The 25,694-nt window shown below is 44.8% G+C and overlaps 1 protein-coding gene across 4 annotated transcripts in view; it reads right to left on the bottom strand.

The window, feature by feature from the left end:
* Positions 1-25,694, bottom strand: part of LOC106585358 (transient receptor potential cation channel subfamily M member 3) — a 168,627-nt gene that overhangs the window by 67,927 nt on the left and 75,006 nt on the right. For all 4 annotated transcript variants that reach the window (XM_014171467.2, XM_045706852.1, XM_014171466.2 and 1 more), the window contains exons 2-6: positions 18,648-18,727; positions 15,252-15,453; positions 14,753-14,966; positions 13,752-13,876; positions 12,600-12,771 (exon numbers count right to left, since the gene is read on the bottom strand). In XM_014171467.2, the coding sequence (XP_014026942.1) occupies positions 12,600-12,771; positions 13,752-13,876; positions 14,753-14,966; positions 15,252-15,453; positions 18,648-18,727 (793 nt within the window). The remainder of the gene's footprint in view (positions 1-12,599; positions 12,772-13,751; positions 13,877-14,752; positions 14,967-15,251; positions 15,454-18,647; positions 18,728-25,694) is intronic.

Consider the following 25,694-nt stretch of genomic DNA (forward strand, 5'->3'; position numbering starts at 1 on the left):
CCGTTGACTCACCCAGAGAAACATTAGCATGGCTGGAGGAGGTTTCTCTATGTGGGTCGTTTTCACACATCTAGGCCTTCCCTCGTCATCCACACTGCACTCGCTAGCACCTATTTCCCCAGAGTGGACTGGCAAATTGGAGCTGTGAAAGTATTAAGACATGAAAGGTAGAGAAGAGAAGGTCAGAGGCAGATGTAAAGGGCCGATTCTACAACGCCACCGCTCCATTTCGATTAGTTATGTCTCTGTCACACTTTGACTTTCCTTGTTCTTCTGTTCTCTTCTGAATATAATCCATTTGTTTCTATTTTTGCGTTGTGTAGGCGTTGCATTCGAGATAAGATAATTAGTTGGGCTGGGGGACACTTTCTTTTCAGAGAAATAGGGATAAGATGGGTGAGAGTGTCAAAGGGCTACAGAACAAATTTGAACCCATGCCGACACAGGTATGGCTGTTCGTGGAGGTGGTGGCACTAACCGCTAGAACACCAGATTGTGGGACATTGTCTACTGGAAAATGACACCCATTACAAATATTGGGGAAGCCACTCTGAAAATATAGTTTACAAGCTACCAATTTCTTCACTAAAGCTACCCTTAAGAAAAATATAGTTTACTGTACTTAACTAAAAACTACTTTGTGAAAGATTATCATATGTAAATCTGAAATGTCATAGACTACAAACTGCAAAATGTATTTAGTCTATTAAACACAAAAACTATGTTTCAAGTAATAATTAGGCAGGTCTGATGCCAATTATTGCCTACTTCACCCATGTTTTATTTCAGCAAAAAAGTTATAATAGTTAACCACACCACTACTGTACATATTAAAAAAGTAATTCAGTTCTAAAAATACTTCCTAGATTAGAATTTATTTCAACTACCACCAAGATAAAGCAAAATGTAGTTGAATTACTAGTTGAACTACATGTAGATCACTACTCCCCAATACATGGTCACAGCAGCTTCCCTACTGATTTACCTGGCTGTCTCAGAGCTGACAGTACTGATCTCTCTCTCTCTCTCTCTCTCTCTCTCTCTCTCTCTCTCTCTCTCTCTCTCTCTCCTCTCTCTCTCTCTCTCTCTCTCTCTCTCTCTGACTTTCTCTCCCTGACTTTCTCTCTCTCTCCCTGACTTTCTCTCTCTCTCTCTCTCTCTCTCTCTCTCTCTACTCATCCCTACACCTCCGCTGCCGCTTTAACAAGCACTGCAATTCCACCATGACAGGTGACAGGCGGTCTTTCACTCACCTCTCCCTAACCCTGTGCTCTCAAACTCAATTTCCTGCCAGGCCAGTATGCATGATTTTGTTCCAGCCCAGCACTAGCATACCACATGAAACTAATCAAGGAAGGTGTCTATTAAAGATCATGATTGGTTGATTAGTTATATGGGTTGTGTTAGTGTTGGGTTGAATATCCAGTCCATCCAGTAACTGAGTTTGAGTCCACTGTTCTAACCACTCCAATCATCACTTCCTCTACTGTCCCTCCCTTCTAATAACTCATCAGTCCTGTGCAGTGTTTCCTCTGGAAAAATGTGTAGCAGTGGGGGGAAAAGGTCGCGGAGGGGGCTGAATGGGGGGTCCCTCCTAGACTTCTTATGTAGAAGGACTGTGCAAGGTCCATAGTCTATGCATGGTCCATATTATCAGATATGCTATTAGCAATAAACATTGTCACCTGTAGCCCAACTGATACAGCAAAGTGCAAATAAATAGGCTGAAGCATGGAGTTGCTTATCTACATTTACCCTATTGGGCTAATCATTAGCCAGATACCAAACAGATCCCAAATGTGATCTTTTGACTAGTTACAACCAGGAATACGACTTTCCCGAATTGGATCCTTTGTTCGTACTCCCCTGGGCAATTGAACTGATTCCAGAGGCTAACCCAAAACATCGCCGGTGGAGAAGAGGTACTTGGAGTGGACTTCTAGTCCGAATCAGGAGACCCGCACACCGCCCACCGCTTCCGAGTATATTACTCGCTAAAGTTCCGTCTCTGGATAAAAAAGTTGACGAGCTGAGGGCAAGTTCACCCGACCTAGAATACCTCACAATCAAATGTCGACTGTATTACCTCCCAAGAGAATTTTCTTCGGTTATAGTCACAGCCGTGTATATTCCCCCCCCAAGCCGATACCATGACGGCCCTCAAAGAACTTCACTGGACTTTTATGCAAACTTGGGATTTTAACAAAGCAAATTTGAGGAAAACGTTATCGAAGTTCTATCCACATACTGACTGCAGCAGTCACACTGCTAAAACACTCGACCACTGCTACTCCAACTTCCGGGATGCCTACAAGGCCCTCCCCCACCCACCCTCCCTTACGACTCCATTTTTCTCCTCCCTGCCTAAAGGCAGAAACGTAAACAGGAAGTACCCGTGCTAAGGACTATTCAATACTGGTCTAACCAATGGGAATCCACGCTTCAAGATTGTTTTGATCAGGGTAGCCTCCGAGAATAACATTGACGAATATTCTGATACGGTGACTGAGTTTATCAGGAAGTGTATAGGAAATGTTATACCCACTATGACTATTAAAACCTACCCTAACCAGAAACTGTGGATAGATAGCAGCATTCGCGCAAAACTGAAAGCACAAAACACCGCATTTAACCATGGCAAGGTGACTGGGAATATGGCAGTGTAGTTATTCTCTCAGTAAGGCAATCAAACAGGCAAAACGTCAGCAGAGACAAAGTGGAGTCACAATTCAACGGCTCAGACACAAGACGTATGTGGCAGGGTCTACAGACAATCATGGACTACAAAAGGAAAACCAGCCACGTCGCGGACACTGACGTCTTGCTTCCAGACAAGCTAAACACCTTCTTGGCCCGCTTTGAGGACAACACAGTGCCACCGATGCGGCACGCTACCAAGAACTGTGTGCTCTCCTTCTCGACGTGAGTAAAACATTTAAACGTGTTAACCCACGCAAGGCTTCCGGCACTGACGACATCCCTAGTCGCGTCCTCAGAGCATGCGCAGACCAGCTGGCTAGTGTGTTTACTAACATATTCAATCTCTCCCTATTCAAGTCTGCTGTCCCCACATACTTCAAGAAGGCCACCATTGTTCCTGTACCCAAGAAAGCAAAGGTAACTGAACTAAATGACTATCGCCCCATAGCACTCACTTCTGTCATCATGAAGTGCTTTGAGAGACTAGTCAAGGATCATATCACCTCTAACTTACCTGACACACATTTCCCACTTCAATTTGCTTACCGCCCCAATAGATCCACAGACGATGCAATCGCCATCGCACTGCACACTGCCCTATCCCATCTGGACAAGAGGAATACCTATGTAAGAGTTCTGTTCATTGACTGTAGTGCAGCATTGCACCGTGTTATGCTGTGAAGCGCACGGTGTCTCCAGTGCGCGCTCATAGTCCGGTGCGCTATAGGCCAGCCCCCCGCAAGTGCCATGCTGGAGTGGGCATCGAGCCAGGACGGGTTGTGCAGGCCGTGCGCTCCAGACCTCCAGTGCGTCTCCAGGACCCGGTCTATCCTGTGCCTGCTCCCAGAGCCAGGCCTCCTGCATGTCTCCCCAGTCTGGTGAGTCCTGTGCCTGCTTCCAGAGCCAGGCCTCCTGCATGTCTCCCCAGCCTGGTGAGTCCTGTGCCTGCGCCCAGAGCCAGGCCTCCTGCAAGTCTCCCCAGCCTGGTGCGTCCTGTGCCTGCTCCCAGAGCCAGGCCTCCTGCATGTCTCCCCAGCCTGGTGAGTCCTGCGCCCAGAGCCAGGTCTCCTGCATGTCTCCCCAGTCTGGTGAGTTCTGTGCCTGCTCCCAGAACCAGGCCTCCTGCAAGTCTCCCCAGCCTGGTGCGTCCTGTGCCTGCGCCCAGAGCCAGGCCTCCTGCATGTCTCCCCAGCCTGGTGAGTCCTGTGCCTGCGCCCAGAGCCAGGCCTACGGAAAGTCCCCGTCCAGAGCTTCCGGCGACAGTTCCCCGTCCAGAGCTTCCGGCGACAGTTCCCCCGTCCAGAGCTTCCGGCGACAGTTCCCCGTCCAGAGCTTCCGGCGACAGTGCCCCGTCTAGAGATGGCCCACAGTCCGGAGCCTGCCGAGACGGCCCACAGTCCGGAGCCTGCCGACACGCTCCTCAGCCCTGAGTCTCCAGAGTCGCCCACCAGCTGGGCGCAGCCAGAGTCACCCGCCAGCCGCGCGCAGCCAGAGTCGCCCGCCAGCCGGGCACAGCCAGAATCGCCCGCCAGTCCGGGGCCCGCTGCGAGGGTCCCCAGTCCGTGGTTGGCGGCAAGAGACCACGCTCTAGGGGAGCCATTAAAGAGGGGTGAGCCAGCGGTGGAGCGGGGTCTGCGTCCTGCTCCTGAGCCGGAACTTGACGATTGAGTTTTATGTGCTTCGCGAAAGTTAGAATAACAATGATCCAGGGTTTTGCTAGCCCGGGTCACGCATTCGATAAGCTGATAAAATTTAGGGAGCTTTGTTTTCAGATTAGCCTTGTTAAAATCCCCAGCTACAATAAATGCAGCCTCAGGATATGTGGTTTCCAGTTTACATAGAGTCAAATGAAGTTCTTTCAGGGCCTTCGATGTGTCTGCTTGGGGGGGATATACATGACTGTGATTATGATCGAAGAGAATTCTCCATGCCATCCATGGGAGGGGTGCGTCACTTGAATGGGTTGAGTCACTGACGTGGTCTTCCTGTCTGGGTTGGCGCCCCCCCCTTGGGTTGTGCCATGGCGGAGATCGTTGTGGGCTATACTCGGCCTTGTCTTAGGACGGTAAGTTGGTGGTTGGAGACATCCCTCTAGTGGTGTGGGGGCTGTGCTTTGGCAAAGTGGGTGGGGTTATATCCTGCTTGTTTGGCCCTGTCCGGGGGTATCATCGGATGGGCCACAGTGTCTTCTGATCCCTCCTGTCTCAGCCTCCAGTATTTATGCTGCAGTAGTTTATGTGTCGGGGGGCTAGGGTCAGTCTGTTACATCTGGAGTATTTCTCTTGTCTTATCCGGTGTCCTGTGTGAATTTAAATATGCTCTCTCTAATTCTCTTTCTCTCTTTCTGTCTTTCTCTCGGAGGACCTGAGCCCTAGGACCATGCCTCAGGACTACCTGGCATGATGACTCCTTGCTGTCCCCAGTCCACCTGGCCGTGCTGCTGCTCCAGTTTCAACTGTTCTGCCTGCGGCTATGGAACCCTGACCTGTTCACCGGACGTGCTTGTTGCACCCTCGACAACTACTATGATTATTATTATCTGACCATGCTGGTCATTTATGAACATTTTAACATCTTGACCATGTTCTGTTATAATATCCACCCTGCACAACCAGAAGAGGACTGGCCACCCCTCATAGCCTGGTTCCCCTCTAGGTTTCTTCCTAGGTTTTTGGCCTTTCTAGGGAGTTTTTCCTAGGGAGTTTTTCCTAGCCACCGTGCTTCTTTCACATGCATTGCTTGCTGTTTGGGGTTTTAGGCTGGGTTTCTGTACAGCACTTTGAGATATCAGCTGATGTACGAAGGGCTATATAAATACATTTGATTTGATTTGATTTGGTAGATAATGCGGTCGGCATTTGATTGTAAGAAATTCTAGGTCAGGTGAACAAAAAACTTGAGTTCCTGTATGTTGTTCTGATCACACCACGTCTCGTTAATCATAAGGCATACACCCCCGCCCTTCTTCTTACCAGAAAGATGCTTGTTTCTGTCGGCACGATGCGTGAAGAAGCCAGGTGGCTTTATCGACTCTGATGACGTATCCCGAGTGAGTCATGTTTCCGTGAAACAAAGAACGTTACAATCTCTGATGTCTCTCTGGAAGGCAACCCTTGCTCGGATTTCGTCTTCCTTGTTGTCAAGAGACTGGACATTGGCGAGTAGTATGCTCGGCAGCGGTGCGCAATGGGCCCGTCTACGGAGCCTGACCAGAAGACCGCTCCGTCTCCCTCTTCTGCGGCCATTGTTTTGGGTCACAGGCTGAGATCCGATCCATTGTCCTGGGTGGTGGACCAAACAGGGGATCCGCGTCGGGAAAGTCGTATTCCTGGTCGTAATGTTGGTGAGTTGATGTAAGAAATAACACATAAAAAAAACAAATACTGCATAGTTTCCTAGGAACGCGAAGCGAGGCGGCCATCTCTGTCGGCGCCGGAAGTGTAACAGCAGTTGTACACTTCTGCATAAATGTAATAAGGCAGGGAGATACTGTATACTTTAGCTAAGAAAGTAATACTAAGTGTATTGTCACGCCCTGACCTTAGAGATCCTTTTATGTCTCTATTTTGGTTGGTCAGGGCGTGAGTTGGGTTGGGCATTCTATGTCCTTTTTTCTATGTTTGGTATTTCTTTGTTTGGGCCGGGTATGGCTCTCAATCAGGGACAGCTGTATATTGTTGTTGCTGATTGGGAGCCATACTTAGGCAGCCTGTTTTCCTTTGGGTTTTGTGGGTGGTTATTTTCTGTTCAGTCATTTGTTACCTGACAGAACTGTTTGGCTGTTGTCTTTTGTTCATTTTGTAAAGTGTTCTCTTCTTCCATTAAATTACAAAGATGAGCACTAACCACACTGCGCCTTGGTCTACTCCATTCAACAGCCGTTACATGTATGTTGTGCAGTAAGCTGTTAGTAGCCCATGTGTATCATCCTAAGAATTTGATCTCTCTCCCCCTCAGAACTTAGCCTACTGTTCTGACTTAGAGGTGCACATGTAGCCTATTTTAGAGAAATGTCATCATTGAATATTGTAAGAGACTTCATTGTCAGCTTATATGCCCCCGTTATTTATCCTACTGTTCTGACTTGCTGTACAGGGAGAATGCTGTAAGTCTGTCGCTGTACATTTCAAAATTGCTGAACAAATATGCATATCGACTACGTCAGTCTTAGCTTAATGTCTTAATCGACATTATGGCTTGCCTCCTATCCGCTCATCGACACCTTATGCCATAGTTTGTAAATCTCAATTGTTACAATATATCGCTTATATAGGTCTATCTCATTAGTATCTTATTCACCATCTTAGGCAAAGTTGGAATTCTGCATTTCATTTTTTTTGCTTACTTTGTGTATTATAATTAGCTCATGTGCTTTTCTCCACGAGGAGGAAATACTACATAATGTTGTTGAGTCTGTAACCATGTTTGCCAGTGACAGTCTCTTTTATATATTTTTTGGTCAACAAAAATTGCAGTAGGGTAATAGACCCATATAATTCCAGTTGATATTGCGAGAGTTGTTTTGTTTGTGCAATGCACTGTCTGTGCATCAGTATATTGTCTATAAAAGTGGATCCTCGTGATTGAATTTTCCTTCCTTTTTAGACCACATAGGCCTAGTAAATACTTCACATGGTAGGCTAACTCTCTCTGTCTGTCTCTGTCTCTCTCTCTCCTTAAAGAATAGTAAAGTTATGGCCTCAACATCTTGCTGAATTTATCTGAACTAACATCTATCTGAATTGATGTCGGTGTCCATTTTGAAAGTGCTGAACAAATAGTCCCACCTCATCACAGCTCATTTGCTTGCACTTGCTTATACTTACAGCTAAGCGGTAATGACATAAGAACAAACATGAATTTACTGAACATAAATGTAATAATGTTTGTGTATGGTTCAAAAGTCAAAATTCATGTCGGCATTCCTTATTAATGAAGAAGAATGTGGTTCTTATCAAGTTACACAAATCCACAGAGTCAATAGAAACCACATTTACTTAAGCAAGTCAGCCATATAAGCTATGGTTTTTAAAAAGGCAGTTTAGTGTTATGTTTTGTTGCTGGCATGCATTTAAAACAAATTGGTTAAGTTGCCGCACCAAGATATACATGCTAAAATCGCCATTATGCAGAGGAAAAGTAAATGTGGACTTTTCTAGCAGCTTCAAAGTGCGTCTCAGCAGAAATATTTTTTCATGTTCCTTATTTTTTGCACTGGTGGCAATGATTTTGCCTTGGCCCATCGCCACAGCAAAATGAGTGTGGCGGAAACACTGGTCCTGTGGGTTCCAGCTGAGGTCAGGGCTTCATAGCATTTGATTAGAATCCAATTCCTGCAGGGGCCATTTCTCATCCTTTACATATGACTGTGATTAAAAATGGTATAGATAACCCCCCCCACACACCTAAAAACGGACAGAGAACCTCGCCCCCCACACACACACACCTTAGTGCTGACGAGAGAGTAGGTGAAGGCTACATGAAGAGAAAAGGATCCCTCTTTCTCCGTCATCTCGTATATTCTCATCCTCCTCTTCAGAAGAGACCTCTCAAGGTAACCTCATTGCCTCTCTTTCCACTTCCTCTCTCATTCCCTTTCCCTCTCTGAGACTAGTGCATTACCACACACAGCAGAGAGCTATGACCATCACCTGAGGCCGTCTGCTGTCTCACTCTTCTATCTGCCTGGCTGTTTGAGTTGTTGCCACGGGGAGGGATGGGAGTCTGGTGGGAACAGAGACAGCACTGTTCTTCAAGGATTCCTGTAGTCGTCTGACCTTGGACACATGGGAACGAGGGTGTGTGAGGATGAGTTATTTAAAGGGGGAGAACAAGGGGATATGACAAGTGCACAAATAAGGGATGAGTCCACAAGCGGACTAGAGGACAGGGGTATGGATGACCATGGCTATGATCTAAGAGGACTACAGGACAGGGGGATGGATGACCATGGCTATGATCTAAGAGGACTACAGGACAGGGGTATGGATGACAATGGCTATGATCTAAGAGGACTACAGGACAGGGGGATGGATGACCATGGCTATGATCTAAGAGGGCTAGAGGACAGGGGGATGGATGACCATGGCTAGATGATCTATCGGCTATTCCTGTGTATGGTCATACATGGATCTCTCTAATCTTAAAGGGACAATCTGCAATATGTACTTATTCGTAGGCTGGCTAGTTGGTTTCGTAACGTAATGTTGAAAACAATAATCTATACTTTATCACTGAGAAAGACCAAAGACCGAGGACAAGAGGAAGAAGGGAAGGACAACGGCTGAGATGGGAGGATACAGTTGGTTTTGAAGGAAGCTGCTCAGGCATATCTCCAGCTGTTGCCGGACCGTGCCAGGAGGAGACAGGAATGTATCTAACCTGGCGTGTGATTGTGTTGGCCACAGCCACCATAAACAGCACTTCACCCAAAGCCCTGTCTTTATCCATTTATTCTGTTTACTCTCAGCTGGAGCCGAGCTGTCACCTCGATCCTCAGTCACAATAGCACACGAGGCAACACAGCCGCATGTAATATGGAGTGGGAGGAAGTACTCACTGAAAAATTTCTTTTTTAGTTTTAGCTATAGAAGAAATGTTAGGAGAATATTTTATTCATTAGATCTGACCTAACATAGTTTCATGCTTGTGCCCGCAAAACACAATGTAAAAAATGACTAATATCCAGGACAATATACATTTATTGAACTAGTCTTGAAGTAATGTTCCTGACAGGTATTGTGTAACCAACCACAGGTTTGCACATACAGTACAATGGGACCTTGGGGGCAGATTTTTCTAAGTATCACTTTAATTCCGATATGGGGCCATTCAAACGAAATGATTTTTGTTAGAGGACCCTACTGAGAGGGACATTTATACTGAACAAAAATATAAACGCAACATGCAACAATTTCAACGATTTTACTGAGTTTCAGTGCATATAAGGAAATCAGTCAATTGAAATAAATGAATTAGGTCGTAATCTTTGGATTTCACATGACTGGGCAGGAGCGCAACCATTGGTGGGCCTGGGAGGGCATCGGCCCACCCACTGAGGAGCCAGGCCCAGCCAATCAGAATTTGTTTTTCCCCACAAAGGGGCTTTATTACAGATGGAAATACTCTTCAGTTTCATCAGCTGTCCGGGTGGCTGGTTTCAGACGATCCAGAATGGTCAGTTCGGATGCTGTTAATTTAGTGATGGTTACTGTTCTGGTTTGGAATGGTTTGTGGACAGTATACTGCTTGATTTGGGGATGGTGAGTTGGTTGAGGATGGTCTGTGTGTTAGGATGTTGTTAATTAAGCTATACATGGTCGGTTGAGATGCTGTTATGACGACTGGGCGTCCCTTTGCCTCCCCAGCCCCCTTTATATGAGCCCAGGCATAGGATGACAAAGGGAAGCCCATAGGTCACATGACAGGATGGACAAAGAAGGCACATCTCTTCCTGCTTCCTGTTGACTTCACAGTTGCCATTTGTGAGTGTCATCTCAGCCTCTGGGCTAGGGTTATGGCTTTGCCTGTTTGACTGGATGGTAAAAACAGGGGCTATATAAACTCTACAGTATCTAATGGATATTTAAAAAGTACAACACTGATGCAGTCAAAAGGTCAGGGTTGAATAATCACAAAAAAAAATCAAAAATGGGTTGTATTTTTATATACATATGAAACATTTTGACATTTATGTGTATACCAATAATACAGTATCACATTGCTTAAGTGTTTGTAGTGTAACAGGACATGGTATGTGAAGTTATACACAGGGGAATGTATGGAGTCATTAGGTAAGGTGAGGGCATGAGGGAGTTTGGATGACTGACAGTACAAACAGACAGGGCCGGTTTCCAAAAAACGTTAGATCCACGATGAACTTAGCCTTCAGAAACTTTCGGAAAACAGGCCCTGAGCGTTAGTTCAACATTATTAGAAAATGCAGCCATTGTATCAGTTTACTCAAACAGGATAGGCCTACTAGGCACCAATTCCCTGTAATGGCCAGAAATTACATGAAAAAAGGGGATGAAGCAGTCATGAAATGAGATATAGCAGTCCTATTTCCATAAGGTATACTGTGCAAAATGGGAAATATTGCCTATAAATTCTTGCTTCAGTTTATTCATAAGCATAGAATACTTTTAGGCCGTCATTGTAAATAAGAATTTGTTCTTAATTGCCTAGTTAAATAAAGGTTAATAGGGCCTCCCAAGTGGCGCAATGGTCAAAGGCACTGCATCGCAGTACTAGCTGTGCCACTAGAGATTCTGGGTTTAAGTCCAGGCTCTGTGACCGGGAGACCCATGGGGCGGCGCACAATTGCCCCAGCATTGTCCGGGTTAGGGGAGGGTTTGGCCGTCAGGGATGTTCTTGTCCCATCGTGCACTAGCGACTCCTATGGCAGGCTGGGTGCAGTGCATGCTGACAGAGTCGCCAGGTGTACTGTGTTTCCTCTGACACATTGGTGCAGCTGGCTTCTGGGTTAAGTGGGCATTGTGTCAAGAAGAAGTGCGGCTTGGTTGGGTCGTGTTTCGGAGGACGCATGGCTCTCGACCTTTGCCTCTCCCGTACAGTCTGTACGGGAGTTGCAGCGACAAGACTGTAACTACCAATTGGATACCACGACAAAGGGGTAAAAAAAAATATATATAATAATAATAAGGCGATTTGTTGATAAAACTAGCAGACAGATACAATCAATTATAGCTGAAAGAAACAGTTTTCAGATGCAGGTTCATTCCTGGCTTTGCTCCATTTGAAATGATACAATTGAGAAGATGTCAAGAGTGGAGGCAATGAGATGTGCACATAATTAAGTTTATTTTATGTTTATGCAAATTAATTTGGCTATCAGGCTCCATGATACAGTGGAAATTGAAGTAGGATAAATGTAATGTGACAAGGTCCTCACACAGAGGAGCACACAATCCTTCTTCAGTAATAATACCATTGTGGAATATATAACTAACACACAGATATATTCTGAGCATCTGAAATCATTCATTGTGCTCTCATCGCCAGCAGTGGCTGTGTTGATTACATGCACAAGCTCTGCATCAGTAAAAAACCTATCAGACATATTTCTCTCTTAAACACACACACACACACACGTACACACACACGTACACACATACACACACATGAGGGAGTGGAAGGGGAGGATTACTGGCTTCAGTTGAGGCGATGATGAGCTGTGTCAGGTGGTTAAATACTTGGTTGAGGGAAAAACCTCAGAGAGAGAGGGACAGTTTCAAAGCCTTTTGAGGAGAATCACCTTGGGCTAAATCTGACAGCCTACCTACCACGGAGATGGAATATTGGCCAGGTTGTCTCTGTTAAAACAGAAATGTGAACTCAATTAACCTACCTGATAAAATGGTAGTACTTAGGGGGCCCAATTCAATCAGTTGGAGATAAAGGCACTGTTGGTTCACTCAGCATGTTTACAGGGGTGGTTTTGTGTCAATACACAATGACAATGAGGAACAGCTTGCTCACTGGACACCTCAGATAAAGTGTAAATATTCAGTGTAAACCCGCAGTATGTTTTGACTTCATTTGCAATCTAGCTATTACATTGGGCCATTAAATAATGTTATGTTCATCATGATGCCATGATCTCACTGGAGATCTATGACCAAATTTCACTGTAAGAGCAATGGAGGTCTGGGATTGGATAGTCATTGGAGCTTAGCAGTGACCAACATCTAGCCGGTACATGACTTAAGGGATGTGAAGGGAAATACCTGCACATTATTTAATTAGCCACTCTCCCAGAAGTAAATACAGCAATGTTGGGAGGTTGTCATTTGAACAGTGTGCACTGTGCAGGTATTTCCCTTTCTTTTCACAGCCAGTCATTGGCTTTTGGTGTGATTGACAGTGGCTCCACTTACGTGTGTTGATCTTCTGCAGGGAGATGTGTTTCTCCAGCTGTCTGCGGAGTTTGACCTCAGCACCGTACTTCCCTGTGGTCCCATTATCGGCCAGGATGAAGTGGGAGTGCAGGCTGTTGAGCACGGTCAGCTTGCTCAATGGGTTGGACATGGTCTGGTATGGTCGGACCACCTGTTGGACCACAACAAAGTTTTCATCAACATATTTTGTTTACTCGGCAGTTGAATATCATAAACTAGTGTTGGAGTCGTGGCCGCGCACGACTCCAACACCATCATTAAGTTTGCTGATGACACAACAGTGGCTGGCCTGATCACCGACAATGATGAGGCAGTCCAAGAGGCAGAAAAGATTTGGCATGGGCCCTCAGATCCTCAAAAAGCTGCATCACCACTTGGTATGGCAACTGCTTGGCATCCGACCGCAAGGCGCTACAGAGGGTAGTGCTTACAGCCTAGTACATCACTGGTGCCGAGCTCCCTGCAATCCAGGACCTGTATACCAGGCGGTGTCAGAGGAAGGCCCTAAAGATTGTCAAAGACTGTTCTCTCTGCTACCGATCGGCAAGCAGTACTGATGCACCAAGTCTGCTGCTACTATTTACTATCTATCCTGTTGCCTAGTCACTTTACCCCTACCTATATGTACATATCAACCTCAATTACCTCGTACTCCTGCACATCAACTCGGTACTGGTACCCTGTGTACACTCTTAGAAAAAAAGGTGCTATCTATATAGAACCTAAAAGGGTTTTTCGTCTGTACCCATAGGAGAACCCTTTGAAGAACCCTTTTTGGTTCCAGGTAGAACCCTTTTGGTTCCAAGTAGAACCACTTTGGGTTTCGTGTAGAACCCTTTTCCACATGGTGTTCCACCTGGAACCAAAATGTTTTTTTTTTACCTGGAACCAAAAAGGGTTCTCCTATGGGGACTGCCGAAGAACCCTTTTGGAACCCTTTTTTCTAAAAGTGTATATAGCCAAGTTATCGTTACTCATTGTATATTTATTCCTTGTGTTATATTTTTCTCTCTGCATTGTTGGGAAGGGCCCGTAAGTAAGCATGTCACTGTTGTTTACGAAGCATGTGACAAATACATTTGATTTGACTCACAAACACACACACGCGCCCACATACACACTGTAACTTACGTCTTTTCCCACCAGGTCCTCCTGGTTCTCCACGATGCCCCAGGGGGCAATGCCAATAGTGCAGATCTTCCCCCGAGATTTAGAGGCATGGTCCTTTAGCGCATCACCCACATGCCGGATCACCCCTGAGTGTATGTTTGTGATGTGTGTGTGTGTGAGACAGAGAAAGAGAGAGAGAGAGGAGAGAGAGAGAGAGAGAGAGAGAGAGAGAGAGAGAGAGAGAGAGAGAGAGAGAAAGTGTGTGAGTGTGCGTGTGTATGGGTGTGAGACGAGAGAGAGAATAGATTATGCATGTGAGTGAGAGTTGTATGTGTATGTGTGTTTGAAAGAGAGATTAAGAAAGAGGGCCATTCTGTCAGGATTGATACATAGAGTAATCTTAGATAAATAATACACAGACTACGAAAACATAAAAACATTAACACCGCACCCAGAGACAGAGCGACAGAAAGGTATATCTCAGCCCCACCACCCACTCTCAATCTCTCTCCATCTCCCCCCTGTCACACCTGAGGGGAATCTCATTTCATCCCTCTACCTGACACTCACTGTCCACTTCCTTTTGTCCCCGAAATCCTCCTCTCTGTAAATTATTCACCCTCCCATCTCCCCAACTCTTTTTCTTTCCTCTGTCTCTTCTGTTTCTCTCCAGCTGTCTTCCCCCCGTTTATTTACTTCCTTTATATCTAACCTCTGCCCCTCTGTTTCTCTCTTCTCTTTTTGTTTATGACCTACATCTATACAGTTACCTAACCCTTTGAGGTTACCACCCGCCAGCCAGATTAAACCCAAATGTAATGTTGCGGCTAGGGTCAAGGTTAGGGTGAGCATTTATTATTACTTTTTTTTACTAACACTTGCATTGATTTTTCACACCCACAACACAACACAAGAGCAGCGATAAACAGAAGCGTAGGGTTAATGGGTAACAATGTCATAGCACGTGGTTGTTATTAGCCCACTAAGTGGGCCTTTTTCATGCCTCCACCCACCCAGCCCACCTGTGTTGACCCCGCCGGTGAAGATCCAGGCTCCGGTTGTCATTGCAGCCTTGATGAGGCCCTTGCCAAAGACCTGTTTGAGTTTGGGCTGCAACTCAAAGTTCTGCAGGCCCCCATGCACCGAGATGAGCAGCTTGGGAAGGTCCAGCTGCCACTCCTTGGTCATCAGGTGCAGCAGGAGGTCTGGCTTGGTGTCGTAGGACACACGCACATACTGCAAATGAACATACAAACAACAAATAGCTGTCATTTGTTTGGTATAACATCAACGTAGAATATAGATTACAATGAGAGATATTTTGTGAAAGGCTAAGTACAGTAAAGCTGTTCAATGCATTTGATTGCATACATATGAGCTCAGTGGAATAAGAATTGTTTACTCTCATCAATATCTTTGTCTGCAGTAATGTGGATAGGCCCTATCTATATAAATATGTCCTTATCTGTCTATCCACCCTTTATGTGTTATATCATTCAACCCTATGTATAAAGTGGTCACCATGGCTTTGTTGGAGTGGCCCCCTCCCTGGAACTCAATGGTTCCGAAGGCGTCGGTGGGGCTGAGCTGGGTGTGTTTGCTGATTGACCATTTCTCTGATAGGCTGTCATTCTTAGCCAGACGCTCCGTCTTGTCATTCTGACTGGAGGAGATGCCGGGGGGCAGGCCAACGTGCTGACCAATCAGACGGCCACAGCAGCACCTGGGGAGGCGCAAGAGAGGGGATAGGTAGTCAGAGATGAGGTGAAACGTTCTGAACGTTGCATCCTTCTGATCAGACCCCAGATGTGCACTAGAGCTGGGAAGGAGGAAGTGACATGTCGGGCAGGTTCCCTTTCATCTACTGTGAGAGAATGGATTTCAAAAGGCTGTTCACACAAACCCCATGCAGCCCACTCTCTGCTTTGTACAAATCTCTGATAAAGCCTCTGTAAATGTGCTAGAATTACACTCATAATATCATAGCCATCAGACATACTAGTAGTCAATAGTCACATACATTGGACATAATGGTGTTGAAATGTGACAGGTCCAGACAGGAGTCCCTGAGGGCAGACAACTGGAACCTTTATTCTGAGATGATGTAAACACCGGCCTGAGATCAAAGAAAAAACACATTTCCCTTCACTTGCATGTCGTCGCCCCAGTTTTTACAGATGAGTAACTGTTTGATCCTGGAGCACCCTCATTTTCCCTCCAGAGCTTTACTTATTCTGTGTTCACTGCTTCATTACATGTCATTTTCCCTCCAGAGCTTTACTTATTCTGTGTTCACTGCTTCATTACATGTCATTTTCCCTCCAGAGCTTTACTTATTCTGTGTTCACTGCTTCATTACATGTCATTTTTCCTCCAGAGCTTTACTTATTCTGTGTTCACTGCTTCATTACATGTCATTTTTCCTCCAGAGCTTTACTTATTCTGTGTTCACTGCTTCATTACATGTCATTTTTCCTCCAGAGCTTTACTTATTCTGTGTTCACTGCTTCATTACATGTCATTTTTCCTCCAGAGCTTTACTTATTCTGTGTTCACTGCTTCATTACATGTCATTTTTCCTCCAGAGCTTTACTTATTCTGTGTTCACTGCTTCATTACATGTCATTTTTCCTCCAGAGCTTTACTTATTCTGTGTTCACTGCTTCATTACATGTCATTTTTCCTCCAGAGCTTTACTTATTCTGTGTTCACTGCTTCATTACATGTCATTTTTCCTCCAGAGCTTTACTTATTCTGTGTTCACTGCTTCATTACATGTCATTTTCCCTCCAGAGCTTTACTTATTCTGTGTTCACTGCTTCATTACATGTCATTTTTCCTCCAGAGCTTTACTTATTCTGTGTTCACTGCTTCATTACATGTCATTTTCCCTCCAGAGCTTTACTTATTCTGTGTTCACTGCTTCATTACATGTCATTTTTCCTCCAGAGCTTTACTTATTCTGTGTTCACTGCTTCATTACATGTCATTTTTGAAAGCATCATTCTTGGATTCTTTAATGCAGAAATATGTCTGTGACAGGTGTTACATTCTGCCAATAGCATGCTTTATGTCAGTGTGATGTAGCTCCCTGGAAATGGAGTGATTTTGGTGATTCATAGCATTTTATTGTGTGTCTGTTATGCTTGTTCTGAATGTCCACTTATGCAGAACATATGGCAGATTCATTAAATATTCATATATTTAATAAGGTGCTTTAGAGATACCTCCTTTTTTTAGAGAATGAAACATCTGCAGGGCTCCCTTGCTAAAGAGACCTTGGTCTCAATGGGACTCTTTGCTAAAATACATGTAAAATACAATGTGAATGCGACTCAGGCAAGCTCAGTCTCATTTATACTGTATGTGTGGTGAAGTTTAGAAAGTTTGGTGTTTTAAACATTACAGTTATATGGTTCCTTACCCTGGCAGTATTCTATAGGCCAGGAGAGACTGTAGTCCACAGTTCTGATTTATTTAAACAGCTAACTTCAGCCACCTCTAGCTACAAATCAATTGGGGAGCTGGGGGCAACCGTGTAATGTACATTGTTTGGGGGCAAATCACCTTTAAGTTACTTCAAACAAAGTCTTTGAGTTGATTTGGCTAAGAAATATTTAACATTGCTGCTAATTTTGAACACAGCAGCTTTGTATGCTGCTTCCACTATACTTTGTGTGGTGTCCGGGAGATTGGGACTAACATACAATACATGACGAAAAGTATGTGGACACCTGCTCGTCGAACATCTCATTCCAATGTCATGGGCATAAATATGGAGTTGGTCCCTCCTTTGCTGCTATAACAGCCTCCACTCTTCTGGGAAGGTGTTCCACTAGATGTTGGAACATTGCTGCAGGGACTTTCTTCCATTCAGCCACAAGAGCATTAGTGTGGTCGGGCACAGACGTTTGCCATATGGCCTGGCTCGCAGTCAGCTTTCCAATTCATCCCAAAGGGTTGAGGTCAGGGCTCTGTGCAGGCCAGTCAAGTTTTTCCACACCGATCTTGACAAACCATTTCTGTATGGACCTTGCTTTGTGCAAGGGGGCATTGTCATGCTGAAACAGGAAAAGGCCTTCCCCAAACTGTTGCCACAAAGTTGGAAGCACAGAATCGTCTAGAATGTCGATGTATGCTGCTGCGTTATGATTTCCGTTCACTGGAACTAAGGGACCTAGCCCGAACCATGAAAAACTGCCTCAGACCATTATTACTACTCCACCAAACTTTACAGTTGGCACTATGCATTGGGGCAGGTAGCGTTCTCCTGGCATACGCAAAACCCAGATTTGTCCATCGGACTGCCAGATGGTGAAGCGTGATTCATCACTCCAGAAAACGGATTTCCACTGCTCCAGAGTCCAATGGCGATGAGCTTTACACCACTCCAGCCGATGCTTTGCATTTTGCATGGTTATCTTAGGTTTGTGTGCGACTGCTCGGCAATGGAAACCAATTTCATGATGCTCCCGACGAACAGTTCTTGTGCTGACATTGCTTCCAGGGGCAGTTTGGAACTCGGTAGTGAGTGTTGCAACAAAGGACAGATGATTTTTAAGCACTATGTGCTTCAGCACTCGGCGGTCCAGTTCTGTGAGCTTGTGTGGCCTACCACTTCTGGCTGAGCCATTGTTGCTCCTAGACATTTCCAGTTCACAATAATAGCACTTACAGTTTGACGAAAATTTGACGAACTGACTTGTTGGAAAGTGGCGTCCTATGACGGTGCCATGTTGAATGTCACTGAGCTCTTCAGCAAGGCCACTCTACTGCCAATGTTTGTCTATGGAGATTGCATGGCACTAATTTGAAGGGGTTACCACATACTTTTGTATATATAGTGTAAGAAAGCAAAAATATGAATTTCCCATTCACATTGAACAACAACGTTGTATTTTAGTACTTTTCACTTACCTATGGGGGTCTTTGGCACTCACTATGATATGAACACATTCTCTCTTGTTGAAGGCTCTCTCGATCCACGATTTCTGTGCCTGCGGAGAGAAGAGGAGATGCTCAGTCAGCTAGTTACTCAAACTCAGACAACAGGCCTCTTAACTTGAGAGAGGGAGACCAGAGAATCACAGGCGGCACATCAGGAGGCATGCAGGCAGCTAGTACCCAGCTAAGCCCCAGTCTGAGTCGGAGCCCAGTGGGGCCAACTCATTACCTGGGAAGATAAGAGGCCTTTCTCTACCAAACAACAACAACTATTCATTAGAATGGGAAGAAGGATTTTGTTTTTCTTACACAGACCAATTCTCTTCAAGAACCAAGTAGTTAGCTCTTGCAGAATTTGAAGTGCATAGGTACAAGCCACAGGTTTCCTATCTGATATCGACTAGGACTATTTAAGATGCATAATTTGAGGTCTTGAAACGGGCGGCAGGTAGCCTAGTGGTTAGAGCGTTGGGCCAGTAATTTTTTATTTTACTTTTATTTAAGTAGGCAAGTCAGTTAAGAACAAATTATTATTTTCAATGATGGCCTAGGAACAGTGGGTTAATTGTTTGTTCAGGGGCAGAATGACAGATTTTTACCTTGTCAGCTCGGTAACCAAAAGGTTGCTGGATCGAATCCCTGAGCTGACAAGGTAAAAATCTGTCGATCTGAACATGGCAGTTAAAACTTTTTCCCAGTAGGGCGTCATTGTAAATAAGAATGTGTTCTTAACTGACTTGCCTAGTTAAATAAAGGTTAAAAAAAACAGTGTTGGAAATGACTATCAAAGATGTGCATGCAACACAGTATAGCCTTTTCACTTGCAATCTCAACCATGCAAACTAACACACACTCAAATGCAAATATTTGATATACATTGAATAAAAATATAAACATAAATGCAATGTAAAGTGTTGGTCCCATGTTTAATGATTCCAGAAATGTTCCATATGAACAAAAAGTGCATTTCTCTCAAATGTTGTGCACAAATTTGTTTACATCCCTGTTAATGAGCATTTATCTTTTGCCAAGATAATTCATCCACCTGACAGGTGTGGCATATCAAGAAGCTGATTAAACAGCATGATCATTACACAGGAGCACCTTGTGCTGGGGGCAATACAAGGCCACTCTAAAATGTGCAGTTTTGTATCAAAACACAATGCCACAGATGTCTCAAGTTTTGAGGGAGCGTACAATTGGCATGCTGACTGCAGGAATGTCCATCAGAGCTGTTGCCAGATAATTGAATGTTCATTAATCTACTATAAGCCGCCTCTAATGTCATTTTGGAGATTTTGGCAGTAAATCCAATTGGCCTCACAACCACAGACCACGTGTAACCACACCAGCCCATGACCTCCACATCTGGCTTATTCACCTGCAGGATTGTCAGAGACCAGCTACCCGGACAGCTGATGAAACTGTGGGTTTGATTAACCAAATCATTTCTGCAAAAACTGTCAGAAACTGTCTCAGGGAAGCTCATCTGCATGCTCGTTGTCCTCACCAGGGTCTTGATCGGTCTTCACTCACCTTCGGTGGCCACTGGCACGCTGGAGAAGTGGGCTCTTCACAGATGAATAGCGGTTTCAACTGTACCAGGCAGATGGCAGACGTGTGGCGGCGTGTGGCTGAGTGGTTTGCTGATGTCAACGTTGTGAACGGAGTGCCCCATGGTGTCGGTGGGGTTATGGTATGGGCAGGCATAAGCTACAGCCAACAAACACAATTGCATTTTATCGATGGCAATTTGAATGCACAGAGACACCGTGATGAGATCCTGAGGCCCATTGTCGTGCCATTCATCCACCGAGATCTCCTCATGTTTCAGCATGATAGTGCACGGCCACATGTCGCAAAGATCTGTACACAATTCCTGGAAGCTGAAAATGTCCCAGATCTTCCATGGCCTGCATACTCATCAGACATACCACCCATTGAAAATGGTTGTGATGCTCTGGATCGACGTATACGACAGCGTGTTCCAGTTCCCGCCAATAATCAGCAACTTTGTACAGCTATTAAAGAGGAGTGGGACAACATTCTACAGGCCACAATCAACAGCATGATCAACTATACTTAGGAGATGTGTTTCACTGCATGAGGCAAATGGTGGTCACACCAGATACTGACTGGTTTTCTGATCCACACCCCTACCTTTTTTTTTTAAGGTATCTGTGACCAACAGATGCATTTCTGTATTCCCAGTCAAGTGAAATGATAGATTAGGGTATAATAAATGTATTTCAATTGACTGATTTCCTTATATGTACTGTAACTGAGTAAAACCATTAAAATTGTTGCATGTTGCGTTTATATTATTGCTCAGTATAGTTTATCGACACAGGCACTTCCCCATTGAGATAAAGGGTAGAGAGTAAGTGGATGGTCTGTGCACCCAGGCAGTAAATTCAGTTTGAGTTTCTCAGATATGTGAAGTTCTTCATCCTGATCCTGCGGAGTCCATGAATATGGAACATTTCCTCATTTCCATGGGATTACAGCACACCTGACAGCCAATGGAAACAAGTGTGTGTGTCGGGGCATGAGGCTGTCATGTCTACTGCAGGGTCTGAGGGAGAGAGGCAATTATACCCTGCTAGAGCCTGGTGAACAGAGCCTGGACTCCAACAACACCACTGGGGGGATATAATGTGAAAGCATTTCCTGTACAAAGATGCACATTGACCACATCCACACAGGAAGTGTTAGTGGACATGAGGTGTTGTGGAGATGAGCATGATGGTAGGAGTGTCCGGAACACTCTGTTGCCTCCCGACAGCAGGACGGGACAGCTAAAAGACACTGGAGGAGGGGAACCGAGCCTCCCAAAACCCACGGCAGCTGTGGCAGGAACACCACAAGGCAAAACAAAAGGAGGACTTTTCTCTGCTTTTATTCCGGGAGAATTTGCGTCCCCTGTTCCCAGCCTGCTCTGCTTGTACAGGGCTTTTCCCCTCCGTCGGAAAAAGAACAACACACTGTCTCTCTGCCTGACTGGCCCTGTCCCCCCACGGCACGCCAAAACCCCCTCCGGCACCGACCTCCAACTCCCAGGCAGGCCTCCCTCCACACAGGCACACTTACCCTAACACCAGACTTCCCACGATTAACCATTACTCTGAACAAGTCAAGCCACGGGAAGGGGAGGGGTAGGGGGGCCACTTTACACAGGTCAACCTGACCGCGATGACTCAGCAAGCAGCCCCCCTCCCGTCCCCCGACAGGCTGCGACCAATGTATTCATACGCCGCTGCGCACAAGCACAAAGTAGATCTCTCCCTCCCATTTTTGACAAAATTAGGCGTGACAGTGCTGGCATGAGCCTACTGGTGCTGCTCTCGTGTTCTCAGTAAAAAGAAGATAAGACTAGAAAACCACACAACACGGAAAACACAACACAACCTGTGCCAAAGCCTCAAACAACAGAAAACCACCCCTGGGATAGAAAAGGAGACCCTCCACGATCTTCTCTGTGGTTCTCTCTCTGTGTCTCTCTCTCTCTCTTTGTGTCTCTCTCTCTATGTCTCTCTCTCTCTCTCTCTCTCTGTCTCTCTCTCTATGTCTCTCTCTCTCTCTGTGTCTCTCTCTCTATGTCTTTCTCTCTTTGTCTCTCTCTCTCTCTCTCTCTCTCTCTGTGTGTCTCTCTCTCTATGTCTTTCTCTCTTTGTCTCTCTCTCTCTTTGTGTCTCTCTCTCTCTCTCTCTCTCTCTGTGTCTCTCTCTCTATGTCTCTCTCTCTCTTTGTGTCTCTCTCTCTCTCTAGTATATTGAACATTCTGTCTCCCCCCAGCTTTCTCTCTGTCTCTGTCTCGCTGGTCTTGTTTATGAGTTTTGACATGGTATGATGGGGTGGCCCAAACCCCATTGTGTAATTAAGATTTGTCTCTGGGGTGCATACCTGACATCTGCCAACTAGTGTCAAGGCATGGGAAAGACGGTATGTGTGTGTGTGTTTGTGTGTGTCTGTCAGGTTGGCTGCCTATGCTGTGAGTAGTGTCTTGGTTGTGAGTAAAGGAAATCAGACAACCTGTCATGGGTCTAGACTACATTACAGACTCTATCTCTCTCTCCACCCCCTCTCCCCCTCTCTCTCTCCCTCTCCTTGTTTCTCCCTCTCTTTTTCATTACTAATACTAGTGGGGAGTCTGTTCAAACACCACATCAAATGAACAGCCAACTGTCTAACTGATCTGTTCCAAAATAAGAGTCAAGCCAAACATTAACACACTATATTGAGCAGGTATGCAACATGTTTTTCTTCTTTGGTTGACATAGAATGCTATTTCTACTTAACTTCATGAAAATGAAAAAAAAGAAATAATAAAAAGAGAATAACGTCTGAACTCTGGAGAAATCTCACTGAAATGATGGATTTCTCTTCATCTGTTTTCTTACTGTGCAAAAATATTCTCTATAACTGAATTGCTGTCGAACTAATTGGAGCGCTGGCGGAAGCACTGAGCCATAGGATTAGATTCTTAGCTACTTGTCTCAATTGCACTTCACACTTTTTAATTACCATGTATATCAAATAAAGTATATTTTAACTTCTCTTTGTCTTTTCCATGACTTTTCCTTTATCTTGGAACAAATGGAAACAGTTGAAGATTCCAATTAACGTCAAAGTACAATTTTCATTGTGCTTCTTTCTTGATATCCATATTAAAAGACACACTGCTTGCTTGGGTGAGCATCTTCTTTTAATTGACTATCCCAGTTAGGTGACTCATGACCGAGGAAGATGCATGCGAAAACATTTTTGTGTCTTGAAAAGCATTGGGGGAAAAATAATGAAATAAATAACTTCAACCTTAATAGGTGTGTGTTGAACTTGTTATATTTTACACCATCACTGCTATGTCCTCATCAGAACCATTTACAGCACACATTTACCCTTTAGCTTAGCATACAGGGAAACACATGAAAATGTGGGCTCCCAAGTGGTGCAGTGGTCTAAGGCACTGAATCTCCGTGCAAGAGGGGTCATATAAGTCCCTGGTTTGAATCCAGGCTGTATCACATCCAGCCGTAATTGGGAGTCCCATAAGGCGACGCACAATTGCCCAGCGTCGCCGGGGTAGGCTATCATTGTAAATAAGAATTTGTTCTAACTGACTTGCCTAGTTAAATAAAGGTTAAATAAAAAAAGGTGTTCCTTTGTCTATTCGAGAGAAAATATTTTTTTCTAAATTATTTAACATTGAGTTATGGTCAGACAGTATGTTTTTCATTTGAGAGGACTACACTTTTTTAAAATCACAATAATAATCGTTCATGTTCTCGCCTGTGTCCACAACAGTCTTTAAAACTAAATTAAATAATATTGTATATATTCTGTTCGTAGAAAGGTACATAAATTATTCAAAGGGAGACAACTAGCAAACAGAATCTCTTGAATAAAAAAAATAATAATCCTAATGAATACAAATTGCAGCAATTGAACTGAATATAGAAACATTTCTGGGATACAGAGCAAAGACAGTGGATCAAAGAACATAGACAAATAGAACATTCTGTTTAAATCATTTTCAGTTTCTTGCGTTAGTTAAGTCTAGGCTGCATCAAAATACCATTCAATAAAACTCTGCACCAGTGAGAATTCACAACAGTTTCTCCTCTCATGTCTCTGTGCAGAGAATGTGTTCTTTTTGTGCTGTTCTCTATGAGACTACATCAGTGGTGAGAGATAAGCCTATTCAAACCCTCTTCGAAGAAAAGTTTTATTCAATAAAAAGCTCTTTGTTATTAGAATACGGTAAGTTTTGGCATCAGAACCTTCACTAGGGACTCTGTCGGACTAGAATAAAGTACTTCAAAAACAGTACACCTGAGCCAGACACTTACCTGAGTGTGTTGCTGTGCTGCATTGATGGGAGTGTCCTGTGAAAAGCAGGGCAAGTGCTGAGGGCATCTCTATATCTCTAAACCTCACAACCTCACTGGATCCTGACACCAGGCCTGTCCAGTCCACCCCGCAGCCTAAGGACATTAGGGCTAAACCAGAGCCACTGTGGCCCTATGAGCCCACTGGAATGTGTGTGTTTGTGTGTCTGGTGTTCTAAGGGGATTAGCCTGATCAGAAAGACCCACTGCTGAAGGTCCACAGCCTGGACACCCCCCCGTATGTCCAATCACAAGCCCCAAAAAACAACAAATCCCTCACTACGGTATCAGAGAAGGAACTCTGTTCATTTCCATCATGCATGCACACACACACACACACACACACACACACACACACACACACACACACACACACACACACACACACACACACACACACACACACACACACACACACACACACACACACACACACACACACACACACACACACACACATAAATACAGTCACATACAAACATGCACAATTGGTACATGTATGACAACAATACAACTGCTGACGTTTCTCTACTATAACAACACTACACGTCTCCCCTCCACTATGAATGCTTGAATATGTCTTTTTTCCAGTTATGCCTGTAGTGGCGTTGGGCATCTTTCCCTCAAGGAGATGGCCCACCAGGGAGAGTGGCCATTTAAGTCCGACTACCATGTCACTCACACTGCAGTGTGTCCTCTCTATCGGAGCACACCACACCTGTCTGTCTCCGGCCTCCACAGCTACTGTACAGCTCCTGGTGTGTGTGAGTAGCACATAGCAGCCCTTGACACCACAAAGCACTTCTGAGTAAGGGGGACATTCTTCTTGGGTTTAGCCAGATTATTATAACATTACACCACAGCATTGTTGAATACTCATTTCTGATTGTCTGGAAGGGCATTCTAGAATGGACATTAAAACCAGATAATGACAGTTGAAAAAGAATTCGGGACACCTTGCAATCATGAGCCAATAATATGTGCCAACACATGCAGACCGTACTTGTTACAAAGTTACAAAAAGCTAAACCAACAACCACACAAAATGAAATTGGATACATTGTAAACGCAGTGAGTGATAAACTTCTTCTGTCCCCTCTGCCACTAAAGCTGTCAAATCCTCCCACGTTTT

Source organism: Salmo salar, chromosome 24 (assembly GCF_965601325.2).
Source record: "Salmo salar chromosome 24, fSalSal1, whole genome shotgun sequence".
NCBI lineage: Eukaryota > Metazoa > Chordata > Actinopteri > Salmoniformes > Salmonidae > Salmo > Salmo salar.